General features: G+C 60.7%; 1 protein-coding gene across 1 annotated transcript in view; it reads left to right on the top strand.

Annotated features, from left to right (window-relative positions):
• Positions 1-26146, top strand: part of Clip2 (CAP-Gly domain containing linker protein 2) — a 45045-nt gene that overhangs the window by 9565 nt on the left and 9334 nt on the right. The window contains exons 3-10 of the mRNA XM_048790085.1: positions 7306-7853; positions 13121-13245; positions 14098-14311; positions 14762-14959; positions 15795-15898; positions 17309-17369; positions 23248-23352; positions 25039-25974. Of these exons, the coding sequence (XP_048646042.1) occupies positions 7306-7853; positions 13121-13245; positions 14098-14311; positions 14762-14959; positions 15795-15898; positions 17309-17369; positions 23248-23352; positions 25039-25974 (2291 nt within the window). The remainder of the gene's footprint in view (positions 1-7305; positions 7854-13120; positions 13246-14097; positions 14312-14761; positions 14960-15794; positions 15899-17308; positions 17370-23247; positions 23353-25038; positions 25975-26146) is intronic.

The following is a 26146-nucleotide window of genomic DNA, read 5'->3' as shown; positions in this document are numbered from 1 at the left end:
CACTGGGGGTCACACTCAGGGGCACTTTACACTGGACCATGTCCCCCCAGGCCTTTTTATTTTGACGGGGGCCTTCCTGAGTTGCCCATGCTGGCCTTGAACTTGCCATCCTCCTGCCTCAGCCTCCTGAGCAGCTGGGGTCAGAGGTGTGCGCTCCCAGGCCCGCCCCTCTCTTCACGGTAAAGACAAGATGACTGGCCTGCCGTCCAGCTGCTCGGGAGGCTGAGGCAGGAGGTTGCTCCAGCCTAGGAATTGCAGCCGCACCTGGGCAACAAGAAAAGTTAACAATAAAACGAGGACAAGACACGGTCTTGGAGCACTCTGTCAAGTTGCCCAGGTGACAGGGCCAAGGGTGTGGGGTCGGAGCTGAGACTCCTGGTCCAGCCCTGGTCTAGAGCTGACACTGGCCGCCTCCCACCAGGGGCTGCCTGGGGCCCGAGGCCAGTCGCAACTGCGGACACTCTGCTCCTGTGGCCAGCAGGTGGGAATGAGAGGAGCATGTGTCCTTGTAATGTTGGTCACTACTGTCCCCAGTGTGGCCTTGCCTCACGCTGGAGACATGGAGGTGGAAGTCAAGTGTGTGAGTCGTGACAGACACAGACTTGGCCCTGAGGGTGGGGCTCTTGCTCCATCACACGGGGCGGCTCCACAGCCTTCCTGTCCTGGCACCCTGAGCTTGCAGGCCCCTGCGCCTGTGGGTGCTGTGGACATGGAGCTGGCGAAGGGCCCACAGGTATGGCAGCGGGCCCCAGTCTGCAGGGAGATGTCTGTCCCTGCCGTTCCCAGGCTCCTTCTCGAGCCACCCCTGGTGGGATGTGGTTTCAAGGGTACCAGCAGGGCAGGACCAGGACCCTCGAAGCCCTTGCTGCCAAGGTCAGCCGCTCCCTTCAAGGCCAGCTCCTCCGCCCCCTCCCCTAACCACATCCTAAACTTTCTAATGGCTTCAGGATGGGGGAGCCAAGCTGAGCTCTTCCGGGGCTGTGCTGGGGGCAGGGCCGCCTGACGTTCCTGACGTCGTCCACTATTGATCAGAGTGGGCAGTGGGGGCCAGCGCCTGCTGCCCGGTGGCCCAGCGGCTGCACGGCTTCTCCATGGGGAGCTGGCTTTGTTCTTTCCGGGGTAAGCCACCACATCACCCTCTCCTGGTTCCCGAGGTTCCCGGGTGGGAGCGCTGTCCACCAGGTTGGGAGCAGTGGGGACGGGGGGGCTTTGAGCTCCGTGGGCTCAGACAGGATGCTGAGCAATTGTGGAGTCGGCCACCCCTGTGGGTGGTCTGAGGTCCCTTCTTAGGGACGGTGGCATAGTGGCGGTGTTGCTGGATGGATGCCACAGCGGATGGCTGACCTTCGGAGGGTCCCTGCCTCAGCCAGGGTGGCCCAGGAGGGACAGACTCAGTCCTCCCAAGTCTGGCGGATGCTGCCAGCAGGCGCTCCCTGTGGCAAGGGGCGCTCCCTGTGGGCTGCCTCCTTTGCCCGGTGACCTCTGGGGAGAGGAGGGGCTTTGAGCAGGAAGCTGTCTGGGTCTCGTGGGAATTTATGTGTGTTCCTTAGTCGGGGCCACCGCAGAGTTGGGGCCACCACAGAGGGCATGTGGGGTGGGGACCAGCTGCATCTCAGCTGGGGCATGCAGGGGAGTCTGTGTGGGTCCATCTACCAGGCGTGTGCCTAAGGTGGGCACAGATTTACACCAGGCAGCCCGACAGGCACGCTGTGATCCCCGGGAGGACGGAGCCCCGTGGGGTGGGAGGGGGAGAGGTGCCGTGGGCGACAGGGACAAGGGCAGTCCGGAGCTGAGATTTCTTAGGTGATGCCAAGAGCCGGGGACCTGCTCCACCTGGAACACTCCTGCTTGGTGTCTGTGCCCTTGGCATTATCTCTATTTTTTTTTTTTTTTGGTACCAGGGATTGAACTCAGGGGCACTTAACCACTGAGCCACATCCCCAGTCTTATTTTCTATTTTATTTAGAGACAGAGTCTCACTGAGTTGCTTAGGGCCTCACCGTTGCTGAGGCTGGCCTTGAACTCATGATCCTCCTGCCTCAGCCTCCCAAGCCACTGGGACTACAAGGGCGTTACCTCTATTACAACTACCCGTTTCCAGAGGGTCCTGGTGTGGATGGTGACCGGTGCTCCCCTTACTCCCAGCCCCCGTGTGTGGCCAGGGTGCTTTTGAATGCATTAAAGGCTCCAGGGGTCCAGCGGAGAACACCTTGAGCCCCTTTAGCTGTGTTGAAGATGCTGTTTCCCAAGCTTATTTGAACTTAAAGGTTAATTTTTTTTCATGATATCTAGTCACAGCCTGTGGAACTGTGTCCTGTGGAGCAGTTAGGGCGGGGGCCACCTCCCCGAGGGTCCAGGTCCTGGCCTGGGACCCTCGTTCCCTTCTGAGGCTATCAGGGTGGAGGATGGAGTTCTCCGTGCTCCTGGATCATGACATGCTCTTTTCACGGGTCCCTGCAAGGGCCCTCGTGGTTCTTAATCGATCCCTGTGTCCCCTGCTCCCTATTCCCTTGCTCCCTCCCCCTGCATCTGTGCCGGGTGCCCATGTGGGGCTCTCGCTAGAGCGACTTTCCCACCAGGCAGCATGTGACCAGTGCATCTCCATGTGACCTGGAGAAATGGCTTCTAAGGGCTGCTTGCTGGTCTGAGTGACACTGAGGCTTAGGGACCTGCCCCTCTATCTGGGGGTACTAGGATTCTGGCTTTTTAGTTTTGTGAACGTCAGAAGGGTTTTTATACTTTCTGAATCATTCCCTTGGGAAGTGGGTCAAGCATGACAGTCCCTTGCTTTTATTTTTTTCTCCTAAGAATATTATATTTTACCTGGATTGTACTTTATCCGTTTCAATATTTTTATTCCGTGGGCTCTGGGTAAAGGTCAGAGGTCAGCAGGAATGACCCCGGGCCCGCTGGGGTGGCTTAGCGGTCCAGGGCTCTGGGGCCTGTGTGAGGCCCTGGGTTTTATCCCCGGCACAGGAAGGAAGGAGGGAAGGAGGGATGGAGGGAGGGAGGAAGGGAAGGAAGGAAGGAGGGAGGGAAGGAAGGAAGGAAGGAAGGAGGGGGGAAGGGAGGAAGGAAGGAAGGAGGGAGGGAAGGAAGGAAGGAGGAAGGAGGGGGAAGGGAGGAAGGAAGGNACCAGCTTGGCCTACACGTCCTGTACCGATTGTCCTTTCTAGAGGCCATCAACCCCCAGCCCCCTCTAACAGGAGCAGAAAGCTTGGTCTCTCCTGTACCCTGTGCGACCAGCTCAGGGCGGACCCCAAGGATTTATGAACGGCTTAAGGGAGTAACAGGGTAGTGTGTGGGCAGTGTCCAGGGCTGCCAGGGCGTGAGTTAGATCATGGAGTGGGCACAGCGTGAGAGGGGGTCCCAGCCCTGCTCACTCCCTGGACAGGGGTGGGGCAGGTCAGGACCTGTGGCTTCTCTTTCTCCTCCTCCCATGTGCATTGTAGGGAGGTGGGTCTTACGTGGGCCTTGCGTCCAGGGGAACTGGCCCAGCTGGCTCCTGAGAACCAATTGTGAACTTTCAGGAGTTTTGCAAGTCAGGTAATAGAGACATTGTTTAAAAACCAGGCTGGGGGCACAGCTCGGTGGTGGCATGTGTGAGAGCCTGGGTGCGTCCCCAGCACCACACACAGAAGAAGAAATAGATGGTGTGAATTTAGTGAATGACCAACTGCTGGCTGCGGTGGTGCGGAGAGCTTGATCTCTCTCCAGCACCCTGCGTGACCAGCTCAGGGCCGACCCCTCCACGCCCAGAAGGGGGCTGCCAGCCCCTCGGCTCCCAGGGAGGCAGCGCCCAGTTCCCCGGGNATGGCCTCTAGAAAGGACAATCGGGTCAGCCCCCTCTGAGAGGGTGAGGTGGCCGCTGGTTCCGTGACTTCTGGGGCAAGAGATCGTAGGAGACCACTCGAGGCCGAGTCCTTCTCTTCCCACGCCAGACCCCCACGCTCTCGGTCCGTTTCTTGGCTCTGCCTGGGACGTGGCATGGGACCTGCTGGTTCCCGTGTGTCCCACCTCTGCTCCCACCCCTTGCTGGTCCTCTCTCGGCCACGCCTGTGGTCCCCAGTGGCCGGCGCAGTATCAGGCACCCAGTGGGTGCTGGCTGAGGCTGGGCACAGTACTTGCTGGGCCCTGCTGCTCTGGGCAGTAGTGGACTCAGGGGTCCTAAGGCCCAGGCCCTGCCCTCAGGGAGCTTCCAGGGGCTCACCTGGGAGGGGGTATGGGCTGAGCGAGGCCTCCCCCAGCCGAGTTTCACAGCTTAGCACCCACAGGCCCCTCGCCCTTTATGGACTCCTGGGGAAACTGAGGCACGGACATGAGGAGGATGACTCTAAGGACTCTTTGGGGAGATGGGGGCTTCCAGGGGGATTTCTTTGTTGTCCCCAACCTCAGGCAGCTGAAGGGGAACTTGAGGAGGGTGTGGCCTTTAGGCGGGCAGCCTGCGACTACTGCAGAGGGGAAAGAAGCAGATGGCTAGGCTCAGGCGCCTCCGGCTTGCGACCTGGATTTTAGCAGCTGTTGAAACAACTGGTGGATGGGCCTGGGACCCCTGGAGGGGGCGGGGGTCAGGGAGAGATTACCTGAGGGTCCCCTGGGTAGGACAGCTGGGAACAGGGACAGCTGAGCAGGCTGCTTCTTACTAAGAATAGTCCCCTGGGTCTGCGGAGCCCCAGGAAGCCCCCTCTGTGCCCTAAGCAGAGGCGGCAGGTAGAGACGGCCCTGCCGGGCTCTGGTGATCTGTCACAGCAAGTGTCCAGAAACAGATAGGAAGGGGCTGCCACCTGCCAGGTTCAGCTGCCCGTGTGCTCCAGGGGGACGGCTCTGGAGCCCGACCAGCTTGCCCTCTTTGGCCCGGGGACCTCAGCACGTTCCCTGCCCCATTTCCTATCTGCAAGGTACAAATGTGGCGAACTCAAGGCGCCCTGTTCACTCTAAGTGGCAGCTGCCGTTTCAGTAATCATAGCGCTGACCCTTGTCGGTGACGGCGGCAAAACCCACAGGTCCTTGGGTGACGTCAGGAGGGTCTGGGAGCTGGAGCATCACGGTGTGTGCAGTTTTCTCCTTCAAGGCTGCTTCTCCCCTAATAGGGGGCCGTTAGACCTGGTGGAGGCCAAGGGGCATGGGAGCCTGGCAGGCCATGGCCTGTGAGCACGTGTGGCCTGCCTGTCCCCTATGCAGGCTGCTTGTTACAGAGCAGGGCAGGCCTCCCAGGAGCTCAGCGTACAGGCACAGAACCAGCCAAGGTCTCTGAGCCGCAGGATCGCGACTCACGTCCCAGGAACCCTGCAGAGGGCCCATCGCTCTACGAGAGGGCTCTAACAGTTTGCCCGAGGTCACCAGAGCCTGCCTGGAAGCCCTTCTTGCACCTCCTGGGCCTTTCAGGTGCAGTGGCGCAAGCCTGCAGTGCCAGCGGCCCCGGAGGCTGAGGCAGGACTGCAAAGCCGAGTCCACTTGGGCAGCTTTAGCAAGACCCTTTCTCAAAATTTCAAAAGGACTGGGCTGGGGCCCCCCTGGATTCTGTCCTCAGAGACCTGTCCCCCAGACCAAGTCTTAGTCCCTGAGGTGGAGTATGAATCATTCTCGTAGAAACCCCCTTGTGTGGCCTAGCACTTTACGCCTGTCTCCCAGGAAAAGCCTGTAGCAGACGGAGAGGCGGGGAGAGCACCCCACTGCAGGTCCTTGGGCCCTGAGGCCAGCTCCCTCAGCTACGGGGACCCGCCTCCTGGAGTCATTGTGGGAGAGGAGAGTCTTGGGCTCCGCAGCCCAGGATCCCACCCAGAGCTTCCCTTTAAGCAAGACCCAGGGGTCCTTGAGCTGGAGGGTTAGACACCATTCCTCTGTAGAGAGCCGCAGGGTTCGCTCAGACTCTGGGACCCGATCCCTCAGGGGAATCCAAGTTCTGGGGTGACCATGGCCACATGGCGGGTGCTGATACACCCTGTTGGATGAACCCAAGTGCCGGCACCAAGAGCCAGAGGCCTTTGGCTGGAGCTCGGCTCTGCTGCCCACCATCTGGGAGCCATGGTGAAGCACCTGGTAGCTCTAAGCCTCCGTTGTCTCACTTGTAAATGGGGCAGAGGACGAGGGGAGACTCCCCGCGCAGAGCCTGGATGGGTGTCTGAGGCCTGTGGTCGTCCCAGTGCAGGGAAGCTCTTTGGACCCCCAAGAGCCCGGCTCTCACGCAGGATGCACCTTCCCCTGGGCAGGGCTCCGTGGTGACCGCCCAGGCTCAGGGTGGCTGCGTTGGTGGCAGAGAGCCCACCCTGCTCTCCCCTATACTTCTGCTGCAGCCCTGCAGGACAGTGGCTTCCTGGCTCCTGAGAGTACCTGGCCAGGCTGCACCCTGGTGGTGTTAGCCACTGTCCTCTGGCCCTTCTCTGGCTGGCCGTGGGAAGGACTGGAAATGGGCAGCTCTGGGGGGGGCCTGGCGGTACTCTGCCCCCAGCCGCAAACCAAGGCCCATCTGCCTGTGAACTCTCCCCTGATGCTTGACTCGGTGGCATGGTGGGGGCAGCCTCACCCTGGGCTGGGGACAGGGAGTGGCTCAGAGGGTGATGGTTGGCATAGGAGGCTGCGTAGGACCCAACCCTCAGGCGGCTCAGAGTGGAGCCAGCCAGGCACACCCAGAGCACAGCTCAGGCCCTTCCTGTGGGTGACCTTGAGTGAGCTGCTCCCTATCCTGCCGCAGCACGCCCAGCCCAGGCCTGGCAGCAGACGTCCTCCCTTGGAGCCCCATTGCTGCTGTATGTCCTTGAGCAAGGCCCTTGCCTCTCTGAGCCCAGTGGCTGGCCCAGGGGACCCTCAACACCAGTTCAGACCAGAGCCCGGGGTTCAGCCCTAAGAAGGGAGCGAGTTAGGTGCCTGCTACCCCTGGCATAGTCTGAGGCTGGCCCTGGGCTGGGGCTGCTGCTGGAGGAGGTGGGGAGGGAGTTTGGTGGTAGACGCTCTGAGGCTGCCAAGGAGCAGGTTGGGAACCTGCAGTGGGTTCTGGAACCCTCTGAGACAAGGAGGAGGACACAGACCACTCCCTTAACATCTGGGTCCAGATTAGGAGCTGAGGCCTGAATCCTCCAGTGGGGAGGTGGCAGCTTGGCATCCCCTAGGATGGGTCTATGAATCTTGAGTGACCTTGGGCAGTGGAAGTGACCTTGCTTACCAGGAAGCCCTTCTTAGCGCTGAGACCTTCCAGAAGGGCTGGGAGGGTGGGGAGTGCCCAGGGGGTGCCCAGGGCCACGCTGTTGCTCACTGGGCTCATGTGCCCCAGCCAGGCTTGGTCCTAACCCTGAGCCCCCCTGTCTGCAGGCTCCCCACTGCACAAGCAGGCCTCGGGCTCACCGTCCTCCGCCGCAGCCCCGGAGAAGCCCAGCTCCAAGGCGGCCGAAGTGGGTGACGACTTCCTGGGGGACCTGGTGGTGGGCGAGCGTGTGTGGGTGAACGGCGTGAAGCCCGGCGTCGTGCAGTACCTGGGCGAGACGCAGTTCGCGCCCGGCCAGTGGGCGGGCGTGGTGCTGGACGACCCCGTGGGCAAGAACGATGGCGCTGTGGGCGGAGTGCGCTACTTCGAGTGCCCGGCGCTGCAGGGCATCTTCACGCGGCCCTCCAAGCTGACCCGGCAGCCCACGGCCGAGGGCTCGGGCAGCGATGCCCACTCGGTGGAGTCGCTCACCGCGCAGAATCTGTCGCTGCATTCCGGCACGGCCACGCCCCCGCTGACCAGCCGCGTCATCCCGCTGCGGGAGAGCGTCCTCAACAGCTCTGTCAAGACCGGCAACGAGTCAGGCTCCAACCTCTCGGACAGCGGCTCTGTGAAGCGGGGCGACAAGGACCTACGCCTGGGAGACCGTGTGCTGGTGAGTGCAGGTGGCACCCAGAGAGGCAAACTGCAGGGAGGGGACTGGGGGCCTTACAGGGGGTCCACAATTGGGCATGTCCTCATCAGCACCAAACCAAGGGACAAGGGAGCCAGGTGAAGTAGGCTCTGGAGACTTGCTGTGTGAACCTCAGTGAGCATCTGAACCTCTCTGAGCCTCAGCCTTCCCATCTACACAATGGCAACTTTAATAGCACCTGACTGGAAGGTTGAAATGTGTTACTACTGTCCTGCCTTCACACGGTCACTGATTTTTACTCAAATGCTCCATAAATACTGGCCATCTTTGACATCCGTTTATCCAGCCTGCCAACATGGCTGCACCAGACGTGCCCTGGAGAAGGCTGGGCACCAGTGCTCCCAGCCCCTGCCCAGGGCCAGGTGGTACCCACGCCCAGTCAGCTATAACCTGAGTGACCAGTGTTGTTGACGCCAGGAGAATTGGGTCACTGAAGGCTTCCTTCCAGGGGTCCCTCTTCTCTGGTGATCCCAAATGTTAGAAAGTGGACAGTGGCCCCCAGTTCCTTTGGAATCTGGATCTGTCCTTCTATACTCTGAACATGGCAGTATTTCCTGGGTACCTGCTATGGCCAGACTGAGGGGGTACCAAGATGAACAGGACAGAGCCTCACCTGATGTGTCCCAGCTGTCTCTGCCCTCCCAGGACCACAGTGTTGCGAAGGGAACAACACACAGGGAGGTCCCTGAAGGTGGCCTGGCATGAACAGCCGATGGGAGGCATTTGACTGGGGAGAGCGGGGCTCACCTGGAGCCCCAAGACCCCAGAGTGGGGTCCCCAAGGGTATGGCTGTCTGGGCCCCTCTCTTTGCCCTGTAGACCCTGCTCCTCCTGCTTCCCCAAACCAAGGTTTCTCCCAGAGGCTTCTGGGAACAGCCTTTGGGGTAGGGGAGGGAGAGGAAGTGTATGTGCCTAGGGCCAGTTGGACCCTCGGGCTGGTGCTGTGAAGTAGCTTTGTCCCCTGCTTTCCATGACTGGAGAAGTTGAGTGACCTGTCTGGTGATGGCACAGAGCCTGATTCAGACCAGCCTGAGGCCCACCTCTCTCTGAGCCCCATGCCCCCCTCGGCTGCCTCAGGGCTGGCTGTCCCTCGGGAGCTTCTCCTGGGGTGGCCCTGTGGTGAGCATGGCCAGACTTGATTCCTGCCTCCGGCAGCCTCCAGCCTGCAGGGGAGGGGAGATGGTGTCACAGACCTGGTTATCTCCCCACAGACTCGGCTGCATGTCCTGAAGCAGCAGTCCCGGTTGCTCAGAGGCCTGGCCTGGGGGGCTTCCTGGGGGACGTTGTTAGGGCTGAGCCTGGGGAGTGGCCGGCATGCTGAGAGCGGTCCGTGGTTGTAGCGAATACCCAAGCAGCTAACTTACAAAGAAAAAGGGTTTATTTCAGCTCAGGGGCTTGGGGGCTGCAGTCCGTGATTGATTAACCTGTGTCTTTGGGCATGGAGTGGCACATCATGGCTGGGGGACGGTGGGGCCCAACCACTCACCTCATAGCCAGGGAGCAAAGAGGAAGAGGAAGAGCTGGGGTCCCCCAGCCCCCCTCAAGGGCACACCTCCAGGACCTGGAAGAACTGCACCCCACTTCCCCAGTAGGGCCTCCCTAAGGACCAGAGCTTTAAGACATGGTCTGCAGCTGGGTATAACCAGGTGACAGGGACACACGCTTCTTTTTTTGGGTTGCTGGGGAGTGAACCCAGGGCCTTGTGCATGTGAGGCAAGCGCTCCACCAACTGAGCCATGTCCCCAGCCCCAGGAGCTTCTTGACCAGTGGCCAGAGAGACCAGAGAAGCTGGAGAGGAGCAGGGGTCTGAGCAGGGAGCAAGGAGCCTCGGGGCAGGACCACACCCCGAGGCTGGCCTGGGAGGCCCTGGTGGGGCTGGGCTTCGCCTGTTCACAGTGGAGACTGCAGAAAACCTGAGAGGCAGGTTCCCTGCTGCCCAGTGTGGGTTCGGGATCCGAGGTCAAGAGCCGGCCGGCTGCAGGGCAGGTCCCAGGGGAGGCAGGATGCGTGACCCCCTGCGGGTTCCTCACCCCTGTGGAGTGGGAAGCTCAGGCTCTGCATGCTACTGACCAGCCTTGGGTCCCTGCTCCCTGCAGGGAGTGGACACTTCTCTGTGTCGGGTATCCAGTGCCCAGAGGCTGGGCACACAGGGAGGACCGTCCAGCTGGCCCAGCAGCAGGGCTGGTCCGCCAGGGGCTGGCACTCGGGCTCCCAGCCCACCGAGGCTGCAGTCTGCCCTTGGGAGCGAGCCCCGACCCAGGCACTGTGTCAAGCATGCTGTGCCTTGTCACCTTGGGCCTGTCCACTGTCACACAGGGACGGTGGCCTGGCCCTGAATAACAGCCTGCGGGGCACAGGAAGGGGCAGTGGCGGCCACCTCTTTTATTCACTCAGCAAAGCCTGCCTTGGAGCGGACATTCCTGGGACTCTGGGTGGAGACAGGAGCGGATCCCAGTGAGGGGTGTCCACTCTGCAGGGTGCAGAGCCGGCCTGTGTGGGGGCGAGGCCCAGACACCAATGACACCGCTCCTGGGGTGGCCGGGAGCCACACGACTGTCACTCCCACTCAGGACAGTTGGCCGTTTCTAATAAAAGTAAGCATGTCTTTGTGTGACCCAGCTGTCACCCCCCTGGTGTTCACCCAGGTGAGCTGGAAGCCATACAACCCACCACCGCTGCTCAAAGCAGCAGGTTCCCAATGGTCACAACTCAGCCTCGCCACTGGGAGGACCTTGTGTGGCCTTGGGCGGTGGCACATCTGCCATCGGAACGTTTTTCGGCAATGGGAAGAAATAAGCCATTTGGCCTAGAAAGGCCATCACATGTATTGGTAAGTGACAGCCAGCCTGAAAAGTCGATGTGCTGGATTATTCCCACTGTGTGACCTTCAGGACCAGGCAAAGTCAGGGCTGCCTTTTTTTTTTTTTTTTTAATGAAACTGGGGGTTGAACCAGGGAGGCTCTACTATGAGGTACACCCCAGCCCTTTTTTAAAAAATATTTATTTTTTTTAGTTGTAGTTGGACCCAATACCTTTATTTCACTTATTTATTTTTTTATGTGGTGCTGAGGATCGAACCCAGGGTCTCTCGCATGTGCGAGGCGAGCGCTCTACTACTGAGCCATGACCCCAGCCATCCCCAGCCCTTTTTTATTTTTATTTTTTATTTTGAGACAATGTCTTGATAAATTACTGAGGCTGGCCTCCAGCTTACAATCCTCCTGCCTCAGCCTCTGAAGTTGCTGGGATTACAGTCACGAGCCACCATGCCTGGCTTGGTTGAAAAATCTTTAGTCCCCGCCCTGACCCTGGTGGCTGTTCCTCCATCCCTCTGTGGGATGGACACTTGGCCCCAGAAGGGGGTCCAAGACAACCTTCGGGTGAGGGGATCCAGGCAGTGTGGGCTGAGGAAGGAGGGTAAGGGGAACACTTCTGCTCTGGAGGCGGAGTCCTGTCCCCAGCCGGTCTCCTCCTCTCTCACCCGCTGACACTGGTGGCCCAAGCTGTGCCCTCCATGGAGGAGATGACAAGAAGCTTCTCCAGGGAAAATGAGAACAAGAGAAGGTGATGCAGGCATGAGCCAAACACGGTGCCACTCAACATGCCCACATGCATATTCGTGCTCATGAATATTCATATGGTGTGAATGTTCACAGGGACTCCTATTCGGTGAGCCAAGGCGCTCTGGAGGTGAAAGACGTGAGTGCAGAAATAAGCCCCGTGGAGGTGTCAGAGATGTCTGAGAAAGGAGGGCAAAAAGGGAGGGGCAAGGGCAGAGAGGACAGGCAGGAACTCGCGCTCGCTGAGGGTGCAGGGGCTGGGGTTGCAGAAGGAGGGGTCCCGGGGAGGGAGGCTGGGGTCGGGAAGGACTGGAGCAGCGCCCCATGGTCGGCAGGTGCCTGGCCCCTGGGCAGCCAGGACAGCAGCCCGCAGGGGGAAGGAGAAGCCACAGAACCTGGGACATAGACATGCCGCGGGGCTCCTGGGTGGACAGGTGCTCCCACATACGGGCTGGGACTGCATGTGGCTTTGAGAGTTGCAAGGGACCCTGGACAGCGGGGGACTCGGAGATTCTATAGGGTCCATCCAGCTGCACTTCAGAGCGAGGGTAGTGGGCCTCAGAGGTGGCGCCTCCGCCTCACACGCTCGAGGCCCGGGACTCCAGCCCCAGCCCTGCAGAAACCAAGGCACAAGTGAAGGGGATGCAGTCAGAATGTCACCCCAGCTTTGTATCAGCTGAGACAGTAAAAACCAAAACCTTGAGGTCGTCGGCATGCTGCTCAGAGACAGGGAGGTCAATGGGAGAGTGGTGTCCCCTCACCACCACCCACCGCCACCCCACCCCTGTTCCAAGCGATTGTTTCTGGGGAGAGGAGAGAAACTGGGGCTTTCCTGATGGCTCTGCAGGTATTTGACTCAGATACTCACAAGTGCAGCTGGGACTTTGGAATTTTAAAACAACTGCTACAGTAATGTCCACATTTCTTTTTTTTTTTTTTTTTTGGTACCAAGGGTTGAACCCAGGGGCGATGAAACCCCCGAGCCCCATCCCCAGCCCTCTTTTGTATTTTATTTAGAGATGGGGTCTCACTAAGTTGCTCAGTGCCTTGGTTTTGCTGAGGCTGGCTTTGAACTTGCCTCAGCCTCCCGAGCCACCTTTCTTATTATCCTGTCCTGTGATTTTTTTTTTTTTCCACTGTGGTAAAGACCACATGACATAGGATCGACCGTCCCAGCCCCAAATGCACAGGCCAGCAGCATTAAACACACTCACGTTGCTGCACAGCAAACCCGTGGAATTTTCTCATCTTGCAAAACAGAAACTCTGGATCTGTTAACAGTAACTTCCTCCCTGGCAGGGCCCCCACACCACCCTTCAAACTGCTTTTCAGGGCTACCTGTGATGCGTTTCTAGTATCCGACTCTATCTACAGTACTTAATTTTCACAAAAGTCCTTATGGATGAAGGTGGTGAGGCTCAGAGATGTTGGTGAGGCTCACACAGCTTGTCGGTGGCTGCATTTGAGTGCAGATACATGTCCCTCCCCAGCCTGTTTGTGCTCTCGCATGGGTCAGACTGGGAGGCACTGGAACCTGCGTCCCTCCCAGCTGTTCGTGAGCCTCCTCTTCCTCGTGTGCCCCCTGCCCATATTGGATAAGTCCAGGTGCGCACACTGTCTCCATGGTGCCTGCCTCGTCCTCCAGACCCATCTCTCTGTATGCCAACAGGTTGGTGGGACGAAGACTGGTGTGGTGCGGTATGTGGGGGAGACAGACTTTGCCAAGGGCGAGTGGTGTGGCGTGGAACTGGATGAGCCCCTTGGGAAGAATGACGGGGCGGTGGCAGGCACCAGGTACTCGGGGCTTCCCCGGGACTGTTGGGGGGGGGCAACAGGGACTGGGTGGGCTGGGAGCGAGGTGGGCCCTGAGCTGGAGCGCCCTTTACTTGGCATGAAGGTGGGTTGCTGGCCAGGGGGTGGGACAGTGGCAGCCCCCCAGCGCGTGAGCACCTGGTGGGACCTTGTGGTCCGGTGTGCCGCCTAGGACTGGAGTGGCTTTGGGAACAGAAGAGTCCACGGTTTCCATGACAACGTCTGCCTTCCTGTTTGGGGGTGGGTGTCTCTCATCCGCTCTCAACTCAGGAGCTGCCAGGCAGCCGCCCCTGCCTGGCCCAGCCCAAGGTGTCCTCTGCTGGCTTTTGCTTCTCTGTTTGGGGGACTCCTGGACAGAGAGCTCATGGGACTCCTTGATCTGGGGGTGATTAGGGACATCTGTGAGAACAGGGCTGCAGCCATGGCTGGGGGTCCTTTGGGAGCCAAGTTTGGGGACTTTGTACCCCAACATGCCACCAAACAGCTGTGTGATGGTGAGCCAGTCTCTTGACCTCTCTGAGCCTAATGTCCTAGTTTGTGAATGTAGACAACACTGGGGAGGTGAGATGAACGTCCCCGTAAAGGGATGGGCACTTGAGTCCTATGACTGGTGTCTCCCCACCCCCCAAAAGCAGGTGTTTGCAGCTGCAGGGACCCTGGGGCCCTGGTCACCTCCATTCCTCTGAGAATCCTGTCCTCTGTCTGGAGGGCTCTGCCCAGGTGCGGGTGGCCAGAGACAGGTGCCCGTCTCTGCTGGGCTTAGAAGAGGTGGGAGGTGAGGTGGTACCCGGCTGTGGGGCCGCGGTGGCAGCTTGGGTCTCCCCTGCTTCCTAGGTACTTCCAGTGCCCACCCAAGTTTGGTCTCTTCGCGCCCATCCACAAGGTCCTCCGCATCGGCTTCCCATCCACCAGCCCGGCCAAGGCCAAGAAGACCAAGCGCATGGCCATGGGCGTCTCTGCACTGACCCATAGCCCCAGCAGCTCTTCCATCAGCTCCGTCAGCTCTGTGGCCTCCTCCGTCGGGGGCCGGCCCAGCCGCAGTGGCCTGGTGAGGGGGCCTTGGAGAGGGTGGGACCCGGTGTCCCAGTCTGCCCTCTGCTTGCCCTGGCTCCCAGTGTCCCACAGTCTGGGGTTTTGAACAAACACGGAGGTGCCTGTGTTTCCTGGGAGTGACGGAGCCATTTCCATTCATTGCTCCTGTGTCCTGCCACAGTGGTCGCCCATGCCTTTCCTGGGGGGACGGAGGGTCCGTGCAGGGTTCAGAGAGGCTGGTGGAAGCCCCGTGTGGTGGAGAGGAGGCTGCTCCAGGAGTGGGCACAGGACCCGTCCGGCCTGGGCGCAGGGCCCCTCAGGCTCTGGGAGGAACCGGCCCGGAGTTCCCTGAACCACGTCGTCACGGTGTGCCTTGGGGTGTCCAGGCACTGGCCAGGAGAGAGCAGGCCCCAGGGTCCAGGCACCTTGGTGCCGCGGTCCCTGAGTCCCACCTGCACCCCCACAGCTCACGGAGACCTCCTCACGCTACGCCCGCAAGATCTCGGGCACCACGGCGCTGCAGGAGGCGCTGAAGGAGAAGCAGCAGCACATCGAGCAGCTGCTGGCCGAGCGGGACCTGGAGCGGGCCGAGGTGGCCAAGGCCACCAGCCACATCTGCGAGGTGGAGAAGGAGATCGCCCTGCTCAAGGCACAGCATGAGCAGGTGGGCGCCAAGCCACGGGGCCCCCAGGGCCACCAAGACCCCTCCTGCCAGTCCCCAGTGCCACTCACATGCAGAGAAATACCCAGCGTGCACCAGCAGCGCGCTCGCCCCACTTTCCAGACCCGCAGCCGCCCAGTGGCCTCCCCGGGCCCTTCTGGGAGCCCAGCCACGGAGCCGCCCGTCCTGCGGGAGTGCGAGCTTTTCTAGGTCATGAAAATCCTTCACTAAGTTAGTGGCTGTGTGGCCATCATCGTGACCTGTGTCCTTGTGACGTGGCCAACCCCTGCTGTCATTTACACTTTCTAGTCTTTCTCTTCTATATAATACCACCACCGCCGGGACGTCTTGGGGACATAGCCGTCTGCGTGTCATGCTCTTGAGCACATCTGGGGTTGGGTTTCGGGGCAGGGCCCTTGCCCCAAGCTTGGGGCTGCTGCTGTCTCATCCCTTGATGTCTCTGAGTGACAGCCCCCACGCCCAGATCAGGAAAGCCAGGTTCACCGAGGCTAGGGATGTGGCGCCTGCCCAGCGTGGGCAGCCCCCTTCAGTTAAAAAGCCTGTGGGGGCCTCCGCCTGGTGGCTGGGAAGTGGGAGGAACTGGGCCACGGTCTTGGGCCAACCTCATGCATCTGGCAGTCCCCTGGGCGGGGCCTCCTCTGCCATTCCTGCTGGGTCTCTGGGCCTCAGCCCGCCCAGCTGCGCCTGCCCGGGGAGCAGGGGCTGCGGGGCATCCAGGCCTGCCCTCGCCCTCCTTGCCCTGCCTCGGCCCCTGCTGGACCCCACGCCCGCCCCGGGAGCTTGGCCCTGACCCTGCCGTGGCCCTTGCTCGGGCCAGTATGTTGCAGAGGCAGAGGAGAAGCTGCAGCGGGCACGGCTGCTGGTGGAGAGCGTGCGGAAGGAGAAGGTGGACCTGTCCAACCAGCTGGAGGAGGAGCGGAGGTACGCGGTGCCCGGCCACCCCGCTGGGCCAAGAGGTCGGGGGGAGCTCGGGCTCCGGGGTCCAGGCCCCAGCTCCAGTCCTGCTCTGCCACCCCAGCACTGTCACCTGGACTCGAGCCTGATCCCTGGGCCTTGGTCACCTGCCTGTTGAGTGGGGACACTGGGTGACGGGAGCAGAGCTCCCGCAGAGTCCAGGCACAGATGGATGCTGTGTCTGCGCGCTGTAGACTGCACGTTCCCACCAGCCAGTGGCACATCACAGGAGACCAGCCTGGCCCTCCTGGGAGCCAAGACTGGGGTCGGGGCCCCACATGGCTGCCACTGAGCCCCTGGGCCAGGTCCCCTGCACAGAGCTTCTAGCTCCTATCCTGGGGCTTGGTCCCCACTTCACATGCCAGGAAGCTGAGGCCCAGAGACGGCAGCAGAAGGACACGGGACGCCTTGCGTGGTGCCAGCCAAGCACTGTCCCCTCTTAGGATGAGCCTGGGGGCTGCCATATCGCAGGCGGAAAGCAGACCCGGTGCGCACCTAGGGGGTGCTGCTGTTTCCTGCCCCACCACAGGGGCCGTGGGGACATCCCGTCTCTTTCTGAGGCAGCTCCAAGGATGGGGCATACGTCCCCTCCTCCCAGGAAAGCTCCTGGCCAGAGGGTCACGGTACCAACAAACCCTGCAAAGTCAGATGTTTGCGCCTCCCACCAGCCCAGCCCGAGGAGGGAGGCGGAGTGATGTGGGCAGGTTCGCCTGGTCCCAGAGCCTCTCCCCCTCCCACCCTCCAGCCCCCCACCGTGCCCCTGGCCCAAGCCCGCACTTGCATCTGTGTTTGGGGCCTTCAGCCAGGGCCTGGGCTCCTCAGGCTGCTGTTTCTGTCTGACTCCCAGAAACGAGGGTTTATTTCTATCTGCTGAGACGGTCATCAGAGGCCATGGTCATCGAAGCCCACACATCTGGCTCCCATGGCAATGGTACTGAAGCTGATCATCGAAAGCAGTTCTGTAAGGCATTGCAGAAATTGTGTCCAGTAGGGGCCAGCATTGGCTTGTGCTTGCTGGGTGACCTTGGGCAGGCAACTTGCCCTCTCTGACCCTCTGTCCTTCCTCCCAGCTCACAGATTGGTCCACTTGGCAGCATCTGCTCCGTGCGGAGCCCTCACTAACATGGTGGTGACTCCATTACTAGTCCACCATCCTCTCTCCCCCCAGCCACCCCAGGAGAAAGGAAGGTCCTGCTCAGAGTGCAGGGTGGGCTGGGAGATCTGGAGGCCTCCAGAGAGCTCTGCTCCTGGGGACGGTCCCTCCACGTGGTCTGGGCTCGGACTCCAGCTGCAGGCAGCCTCACCTTTCTTGCCGCCATTGACCTGATGCAGCCCTCCTCCAGGCCAGGCAGTCAGTCCCCTCTCTCCCCCCTGCAGGAAGGTGGAGGACCTGCAGTTCCGGGTAGAGGAGGAGTCCATCACCAAGGGGGACTTGGAGGTAAGACTAGGGCCCTCCCTGAGCTGACCCAGCATCCCGCTGGGGGGCTTGCCGGCTTGTGCTGGCAGCACTGTGGGCCTCCTTGGGATGAGGCTGGGGGGTCGCAACGGGAACAGGGAGGAGGGGTCACACCTGGAAGAGCGGGAGAGGCCACCAGGAAACATCCGAGTAGAGCGGAGGTGGGAATGGCTCTGTCAGAACCCCACAGGAGCCTGTGTTGGTGGCTGAGGTGGGGGACAGGATGGATCAGGGCAGTGAGGACACCAGCTGGGCCTGAGAATGAAGTAGTGGACTTCCTGTCCCTTCCTGTTGGGCAATAGCCCCAGAGTTGTCCCTTGGGCTGTCGGTTCACCTGGGACTCCAGGTGCTGTCTGGCTGGAAGCTCGTGGGGTCTCCGAAGGCACAGAGAACTGAGGCTCAGAAAGGCAGAGGGACGTGCCGAGTTGAGCCAGCAGGACTTGGCCCCGACCCTCACTGTCCTGGGCGCTGGGCCTCCAGCTGTCACCCTCACTCCTGGCTCTAGGCGCCCTTCCCTCTGCAGTCACACCCACTCGTCGGGTCCGGGGGGGGGGCTACTCAGGTCAGTTGGCCAATGGACGTGGCCCTGGAGCCTCCCCAGACCACTCAGAGACCACAGGGCTCCTGGGGCCACAGTTGAAGGGGCCAGAGCACCTTCTGCCTCCTGGGATGTGACAAGGGACAGAGCTCCCAGAGCTGGCAGATGGAATGGGGACAGCGAGATCACTCCCTTCCCCTCTCTGGTTCTGGCTATTCCCTCTCCTGGGCCTGTTTCCTGCTCTGTAAAGGAAGGAGGCCGAGTCCCTCAGGGTCCCTGAGTCCCTGAGCCTGTGTCCTAGAGGGCAGGCCGGGCCATCCCTGGCAGGCCTGGGACCCCAGAAGCTGCCTTCCCCCACGTGATGGTGCCGTCCAGGGGCCACACTCTGGGAACCCTAGCATACTGCTTCAGCAGTGAGTGAGCTTTGAGCTCAAATCAGAAATCACAGTTTCTGACCTCGAGAGCCACGCGAAGACCCCTGACCTCCAGTTCCCCACCAGCAAAACTGCACTGGGATCCTGTCCCTGGGCCATCCCGACTGGGCAATGGGAGGGGGACGTGCACCCTGCGTAGAGTCTCTGCCAGTGGCCTCTGTCAGCAGGTCTGCATGGCTTGAGGTGGCATCAGGCCGTTTTGACACCTGTGTCCCTCAGAGCCAAACATTTGGCCAGTTTTTCTCACGGGCAGCTGTCCCCCTACAGGGGCTGGGCTGGGTTGTGGGAAAGCAGCTGGGGTCACTAGAACAGAGCTCCCGTTCCCCAGCCAGTGCCAGTCCCCAGGGATATGGGGAATCCATGCCCTGCAAGGACAGGCGGGGCAGAGACCGGGAGCCAGATCTGCCAGGAGCCGAGCCCCCCAGCAGAGCCTCCCTCTTCTCCTGAGTTGGGCCTGTCTGCCTTCCTGGCTCACTGTCCCCCCTCCACCCACCAGCTCCAGCCTGCGAGTGCCACCCATCACCCCCCAGTTACTCTCACAGGAGAATCTGATTGGCCCCAGGCCAGCCAGTGGGTGGGTGGGCTTTGATCAGGGGCCCACCTCAGATGCAGTGCGGCCTGGCCGGGAGAGGCCGGGCAGGCGCAGGACAGACAGTGATGGCCAGTTCCTGGGGAAGGGCTGTCGCATCCCATGGTGACGTTTGTATGTATAAATTGAATCGTGACCATATTCGTGACAACCAGAAAGCAAATTGACCCCGAGTCTCCTCATCCCCACCCATCTTAAGAGTCAAAATTAAAAACCAGGCGCCCGCTGGGCCCCCTCCGGCTGTGTCACCCCACCTCTCTGTTAGTGCTCACAGCGAGGGAGTTGCCCCTGAGAGCGGTTCCCCTTCTGTCCCCTCCCCCAGTGACAGCCCATGTCCCCATTCCCACTTCCTGGCCTTCTTGCTGGCCTTCCACCCCCTGACCTCTGAGTGCAGACTTGGGCCTTTGGCCTCTGGTCTAGGCAGGGCCTCAGCGTCCCTGTGGGGCCCTCCTGGCATGCCCTTGTGACATTGCCACCAGGATTCCCTGGGCTGCAAATCTCCCCAGCCGAGCGACTGAAAGCGGCACCCACTCCAGCCTCCCAGTTCTGGAGGCCAGAAGCCTAACCTGGCGGTGCTGGGCGTGGCTGGTCCCCAGCGGAAGGAGGCTGTGGAAGGCCTGGGCGCACCCTCCTGGCGTCTGCCAGCTGCCCGCGCCTGGCCAGCCCCCACCCGTCCTGCTGGCAGCTCTCCCATGACTGACGCGTGGCCTTCCTCCAGGACACCAGTCATGGGGTTGGGGCTCGGGGTCCACCCCAGTCCAAGCTGATCTCAGTCATGACAAGAACGGAGACCCTGTTCCGAACAAGGCCCCGTCTGAGATTCTGGGCAGGGGGACCTGTCCCCACAGGCTCTGACTTCCTGTCCCTGCCTTGCCCAAGCACCCCCAGCCGTTCCCATCTTCTTGCCCCCTCATCGCTCCAAAACAAGTGCCTTGACCTTGGTGCCCAGGTCACCTCTGTCCCCACAGCTGTCCCCCTGGGATACGGCACCAGCCCACACCCACCCCGGTCCTTACCCTTGCTCCCCCAGACAAAGCCACCGTAGCCTTTTTAAAAATATCTTGTAAAATTTTTAATAGTGGAAAATTTTAAAGCTGTTCAGCAGCAGAGAGGACAATGTCACGAGCTCCCAGGTCCCATCACCGGCTCTTCCAGGTGCCAACTCGTGGCTGATCCAGCTTCAGCCCCCACCCCACCCCATCAGATCCCACTCACCCTATGACCAAAGCTTCCCTGTGGCCCCCAGGTCCTGCCCCTTCCCTGCTCACACCTGCAGGTAACGCCAGGCTCTGGAGTGGCCGGGAGAAGACCCTCAGATGCAGCCCCTCCTGGTCTCTCAGGCCTGGTGGCTCCTGTGTGCCCTAACGTGCCTCTGCCTGTGCTGGGTCCTCTGAAGCCCCTGACCCACACCCTGCCTTAAGTAGACTCCTCTCCCAGGCCCACCCCAGGTTCCCTCTGCCCACTGCCCAGGTCTCTCCCAGAATGACCTTCTCTCTGCATTTATCATTGGCATCCTTCCCCAGGATCTCTGCCCCTCGAGGGTGGCACCTGGTCCAGCTTTTCACCTCTGTGTCTCTGAGGCCAGGACGTGGTGAGGAGCACGTTTGTCCTCCGGTGGGCTTCCTGTGTCACAAGCTGAGAACAAGTTTGGGGTCCATGCCTTGCCCTGGATGTCACAGCTTTAGGCCTGACAGCACTGGGGGTCTGCTGTGAGTCACCCTGGCTGTGATGCCCTCTGGTAGCACCTGGTGCTTCTGAGTGGCCTGTCATTCACAGGAGACCAAGGGAAGCCCTGGGCCTCTGTCCTTCAGGGGCCCTTCCTAGCTCACTCATGAAGCAAACCCTGGACTACCAGAGAGCTGTCCCCAGGTGGTGGGGTGGACGCCGCTTGAGGGAACGAGGAAGGGCTGTTGGCAGAGCTCTGCCAGGACTTGAGCTGGGGCAGGGCAGTGGGCAGCCTGCCCTTCCCGCTGCAGGAGACCCTGGCTGCTGTGCACGGGTGCAGGAGCTGAGGACTCCAGCGAGCGCCTGCGCTGGTCAGAGTTTCACTGCTGACTGCCAGCGCCAATAGAGAGGGGAAAGGTTTATTTGGGGGCTCATGATTTTTGAGGACCCAGCCCACAGACAGTCGGCTCCATTCTTGGGGCTCAGGGTGAGGCAGGACATCTTGGCAGAGGGTGTGGGGAGCAAAGCAGCTCACGTGGTGACTAGGAAGCAGAGAGACAAAATATCTACCCCAAAGGCTCGTCCCCAGTGCCCACCTCCCCTGGCCACACCCCGCCGGCCTCCAGGTACCCCCCAGCTACTCCCCACCTGGGGACTAATTCAGAGCCCCTCACTTCACCTCCAAACCTTGCCTTGTCCCACATGTGAGCTTCAGGGGGACACCACACATCTAAACCGTTGCAGTGCCCACTTGGGGATGTGGCCGTCTTGGCTCTGGACCCCGCCCTGCTGAAGCTGCTGGTGGCTGCGAGCCCTGGCCCTCCCTGGAGCAGCCCCTCCCCTCCCAAACTGACACCGTTCAGCTGGATGGGGCTCTTGTTATTCCTTGAGGGAAATTCAGAAAACAAGATGATGAGCCAGGGCGTCTGAACATCTCCATCGATGTTTATGCGTTGCAAGGGAAGTGCAGTCACCCCTCAGTGTCCAGGGAGTGGCTGGTTCCAGGACCCCAGAAACACTAAGAGTGTCATATGTTCAGCCCTTGTGCGAATGGCGCAGTATTTGCATAGACCCTGCATCCCCTGCCAGGTCCTTGCAGTCACCTCTAGATAACCATCAGGGGCACTCAGATGCTGGGTAAACAGTTGTCTTCCTGGGGAATGATGACATGGAACAAAGTCTGTATGGGCTCAGTACAGACTGAGGGTGTTTTGTTTTGGGTACCAGACAGTGGAGTCAGGGCCCCTGGCCACAGAGCCAAGTCCCTAGCCTTTTGTGGTTTTTATTTTGAGACAGGATCTTGCTAAGTTTTGAGGCTGGCCTTGAATTTGCAACCCTCCCACCTCAGCCTCCCAAGTGCTGGGATTACAGGTGTGTGCGCCACCGCACCCAGCCCAGGTTCAGTTTGTAAGAAATATTCTCATCAGGCTGGTGGAGTGTGCTTGTGATCCCAGCAGCTCAGGAGGATCACAAGTTTGAGGTCAGGCTCACAACTTAGCAAGGCCCTTTCTCAAAACAAAAATATATCAATAAAAAAGGGGATGCAGCTCAGTGGTGAGGCACCCTTAGATTCCCCAGGACCAAAAAAAGGGGGAAGGAAATTATTTTCAACTAGGGGCTAGTGGGGTCTGCGGACGCAGCCCCACCAGCATGGAGGGCTGTTTTGGGGCGGAGGGTCTCCGCTGTTGGCGCATGCGTGCTGTTTCGTGGAGGCGCCTGTGACTTGGTGCTACTTTTGTCTCCTGGGAGATGAGCCTGGTTTTCAAACTGGTTCTCCAGGGTACCGAGGGCGAGAGCCCTCCGCTCCCTGCCTCCCCACCAGGGTCCGCCATGGGCGGCCTGAGAATGCCAGGCTTTGTTAGCGGATAAAGCGGGTGTTGTGTAGTGGGGACAGAACTGCTCTTGTGCTTCCTGGAGACCAGGCGTCCTCCATGCCCACCCCCGGGGGGGGGGGGGGGTCAGCGACCAGGCAGGTGGTGGGAGGCACGTCCCAGCGCCACCCAGAGCTCAGGCTGGAGAACCAGGGTGGTGCATGTGAGTTTATCTTTGCAATCTGCCCAATCCGCTGCTTTCTGTCAGCACTGGCCTGGGGACCTGTCACTCCTGGGACCACATATTTCCTCCTCCTCCTAAAGGCCTCCTGTGTGCCCAACCCTGTTCCCAAAATGAGTCCCAGCCCACAGGCTCCCTGAGGGGCAGCAGGGAGAAGGAGGGACCCTCCCCGGAGCAGACATTGGAGTCCTGAAAATCCCAGGGCGGCCCCAGGGGTGACAGGCAGGAGGATCCAAAGTTCAAGGCCAATCTCAGCAATTTAGCGAGGCCCTTAGCAATTTAGGGAGAGCCTGTCTCTAAAATATAAAAAGGACAGGGGACGTGGCTCAGTGGTTAAGCACCTCTGGGTTCAATCAAGGGTAACTCTCCCACCCAAAAACCACCCAGACAGGCCCCCTGCTGGGGGGGGGGGCTCTGCACCCCGCTCCGCAGGCCTCTATCCCTGAGCAATTCTGGCTCCTCGACCTGCTCTGTCTTGTGCACAGAAGATGACGCCTCCTCTCTCTCTCTCTCCCCCTCTCTCTCTCCGGCTTCCTCTTCCCCGCCCCCTGCGCCCGCCTCCCCCGTCCCCGGGCGGAGCAGACCCAGACGCAGCTGGAGCACGCGCGCATTGGGGAGCTGGAGCAGAGCCTGCTACTGGAGAAGGCGCAGGCAGAGCGGCTGCTCCGAGAGTTAGCGGACAACCGGGTAACGCCGCCGCCGCCACCGCTCGCCCGCCAGCCCCGCCTGGAGGCCCCTGGCTTCTCTGTTGTGCCCCTTGCTGTCCTTGCTGCTGTCCCACTGCCTTCTCCTTTGGGCTCCCTTTTTCCGAGGGAAGGAGGATTTAGAAGTGTGCTCAGGCTCCACGGCTACGTCTGCTCACTGGAGGGGACATCTCCTGGCTCAGGACCCAGGCCACAGGGATGGCCCTGTGAGCCACCCTGTGCCTTGCCCAGGGTGTGGGCACGTTGGGAGATGGGCCTCCTGGATGTGGTCAGGCCCGGGAGCCGCAGGCCCCTGTGTTGCTAGCCTCAGTGGCAGGAAGGCCTGGCCCGACGGAGCTGGGCTGAGAAGTGACAGGGCGTTGGGGAAGTGGGTCCCTAGGGGGTGCAACGGGGAGCCCCAGGAAAGTGCTACTGGAAGGCGAGTTCCCTGAATCACCAGGGTATGGTTCTATGTCACACTCCAGGCCTGGCTGACCCATGCATGGCCACTGTGCATACACTGAGGCCAGCACCCTTTTCGGGCCAACCCAGCCGACAGCGGTGACAGGAAAACACCTTCTGCACAGCACGAGGGTTGGCACAGCACAGCCCTGGATGGGTGCTCTTGTGTGATGTTGGAGAGTCCCAGGTGTCTGGTGGCACTCGCTGGCCATGGCCCTGTGGCCACATGTGCTCATCCGTATGCAGGGAGGCTGTGTGCAGAAACCCACCTGCAATAGTGGGCGGGTTGGAGCCTCCACGGGAGGCACCTGATCTTGTCATCAGCTAACACAATGAAAACAGGTTTATTGAACCAAAAGACCTTCACGAACAAAAGCTTTGAAGTTTGTAAAAGATTTGAATCTTCAAAATAGGTTGCGTGATGGTGCACACCTGATATCCTAGCCATTCCTGAGTGGCTGAGGCAGAAGGATCACAAGTTGGAGGCCAGCCTCTGCAACTTAGTGAAGCCCTGTCTAAAAGAATAAAGAGGCTGCCGTGTAGCTCAGTGGTAGAACCCCCCTGTGCAATCCCCAACCCTCCAGATCTGAGGCAACCAGGTAGGGTTTTGGAGGGTGGAGCCCTGATGGGTCTGGAATCCTCAGTTCTGTTCTGCTGAAGATTTGAAAGTCAGCCGCCCTTGACCAGTATCTTCAGCCAGGCCCTCTGTGAGTTGACCCATTCTGGCCTAGGCTGATCTCTCTCCAGTGAGACAATGCAAAACTCACTCTGGCCTCTGGCCTCTGGTCTCTGCCCTTTAAAAATAACATTAGTAACTTGTGCAGTGGTACACGCCTGTAATCCTGGAGACTCAGGAGGCAGAGGCAGGAGGATCACAAGTTCCAGGCCAGCTTCAGCAACTTGCCCTAAGCAACTTGGGGAGACCCTGTCTCAAAATTTAGGGGAAAAAAAAGGACTAGGGATGTGACTCAGTGGAAAAGCACCCCTGGATTCAGTGTACAATCCCACCAAAAAATTTAAAAGTGGTGACCTTAGATCAACAAAGCTGTCACCTTAAAGAAGTGGTTCCTCTTACCCACCAGTTTGTCCCAAGCCGGTTGGGCATCAGGGGCACCCCCATCATGCGGCTGACCTCATGGTTGGCGTACAGCCAGCACCAGGTGGGAGTGGGCCACTTCCCCTCTCCTGCTGTCCCAGCCCTCTGACCCATCTCCCTCTCTCCCGGTAGCTGACCACGGTGGCCGAGAAGTCCCGGGTGCTGCAGCTGGAGGAGGAGCTGACCCTCCGATGCGGCGAGATCCAGGAGCTCCAGCAGTGCCTCCTGCACTCAGGGCCCCCACCCCCTGACCACCCCGAGGCTGCCGAGACTCTGCGCCTGCGGGAACGGCTGCTGTCGGCCAGCAAGGAGCGCCAGCGGGAGAGTGGCCTGCTGCGTGACAAGTACGAGAAGGCCCTAAAGGCCTATCAGGCCGAGGTGGAGAAGCTCCGAGCTGCCAACGAACGGTACGCACAGGAGGTGGCCGACCTCAAGGACAAGGTCCAGCAGGCCACCAGCGAGAACATGGGGCTCATGGACAACTGGAAATCCAAGCTGGACTCGCTGGCCTCCGACCACCAGAAGTCCCTGGAGGACCTCAAGGCCACGCTCAACTCGGGCCCCGGGGCGCAGCAGAAGGAGCTCGGCGAGCTGAAGGCGGTGATGGAGGGGATCAAGATGGAGCACCAGCTGGAGCTGGGCAACCTGCGGGCCAAGCACGACCTGGAGACAGCCGTGCACGTGAAGGAGAAGGAGGGCCTGCGCCAGCGGCTGCAGGAGGCCCAGGAGGAGCTGGCCGGGCTGCAGCAGCACTGGCGGGCGCAGCTGGAGGCACAGGCCGGCCAGCACCGGCTGGAGCTGCAGGAGGCACAGGACCAGTGCCGCGATGCCCAGCTGCGCGTGCAGGAGCTGGAGAGGCTGGACGCCGAGTACCGCGGGCAGGCGCAGGCCATCGAGTTCCTCAAGGAGCAGATCTCCCTGGCCGAGAAGAAGATGCTGGACCACGAGCTGCTGCAGCGGGCAGAGGCGCAGAGCAAGCAGGAGGCCGAGCGGCTGCGGGAGAAGCTGCTGGTGGCTGAGAACCGGCTGCAGGCCGTGGAGTCCCTGTGCGCGGCCCAGCACACCCACGTAGGCGCGGCTGGGCCTGGGCGGGTCCATAGAGAGCGTGCTCCTTCCCGGGCGCGTGCCCAAGGGGATCGCGGGCACCTGGCTCAGAGGAGGGGACGGTGGGATGCCAGTGGCTGGGCTGAACCCACGGGGCCCCCTCAGAGCAGGCTGGAGAGAGGCTTGGGGGCCACTG

Source organism: Marmota marmota, unplaced genomic scaffold (genome assembly GCF_001458135.2).
Source record: "Marmota marmota marmota unplaced genomic scaffold, marMar, whole genome shotgun sequence".
NCBI classification, from domain to species: domain Eukaryota; kingdom Metazoa; phylum Chordata; class Mammalia; order Rodentia; family Sciuridae; genus Marmota; species Marmota marmota.
This window is presented reverse-complemented; position numbering and strand designations above follow the sequence as displayed.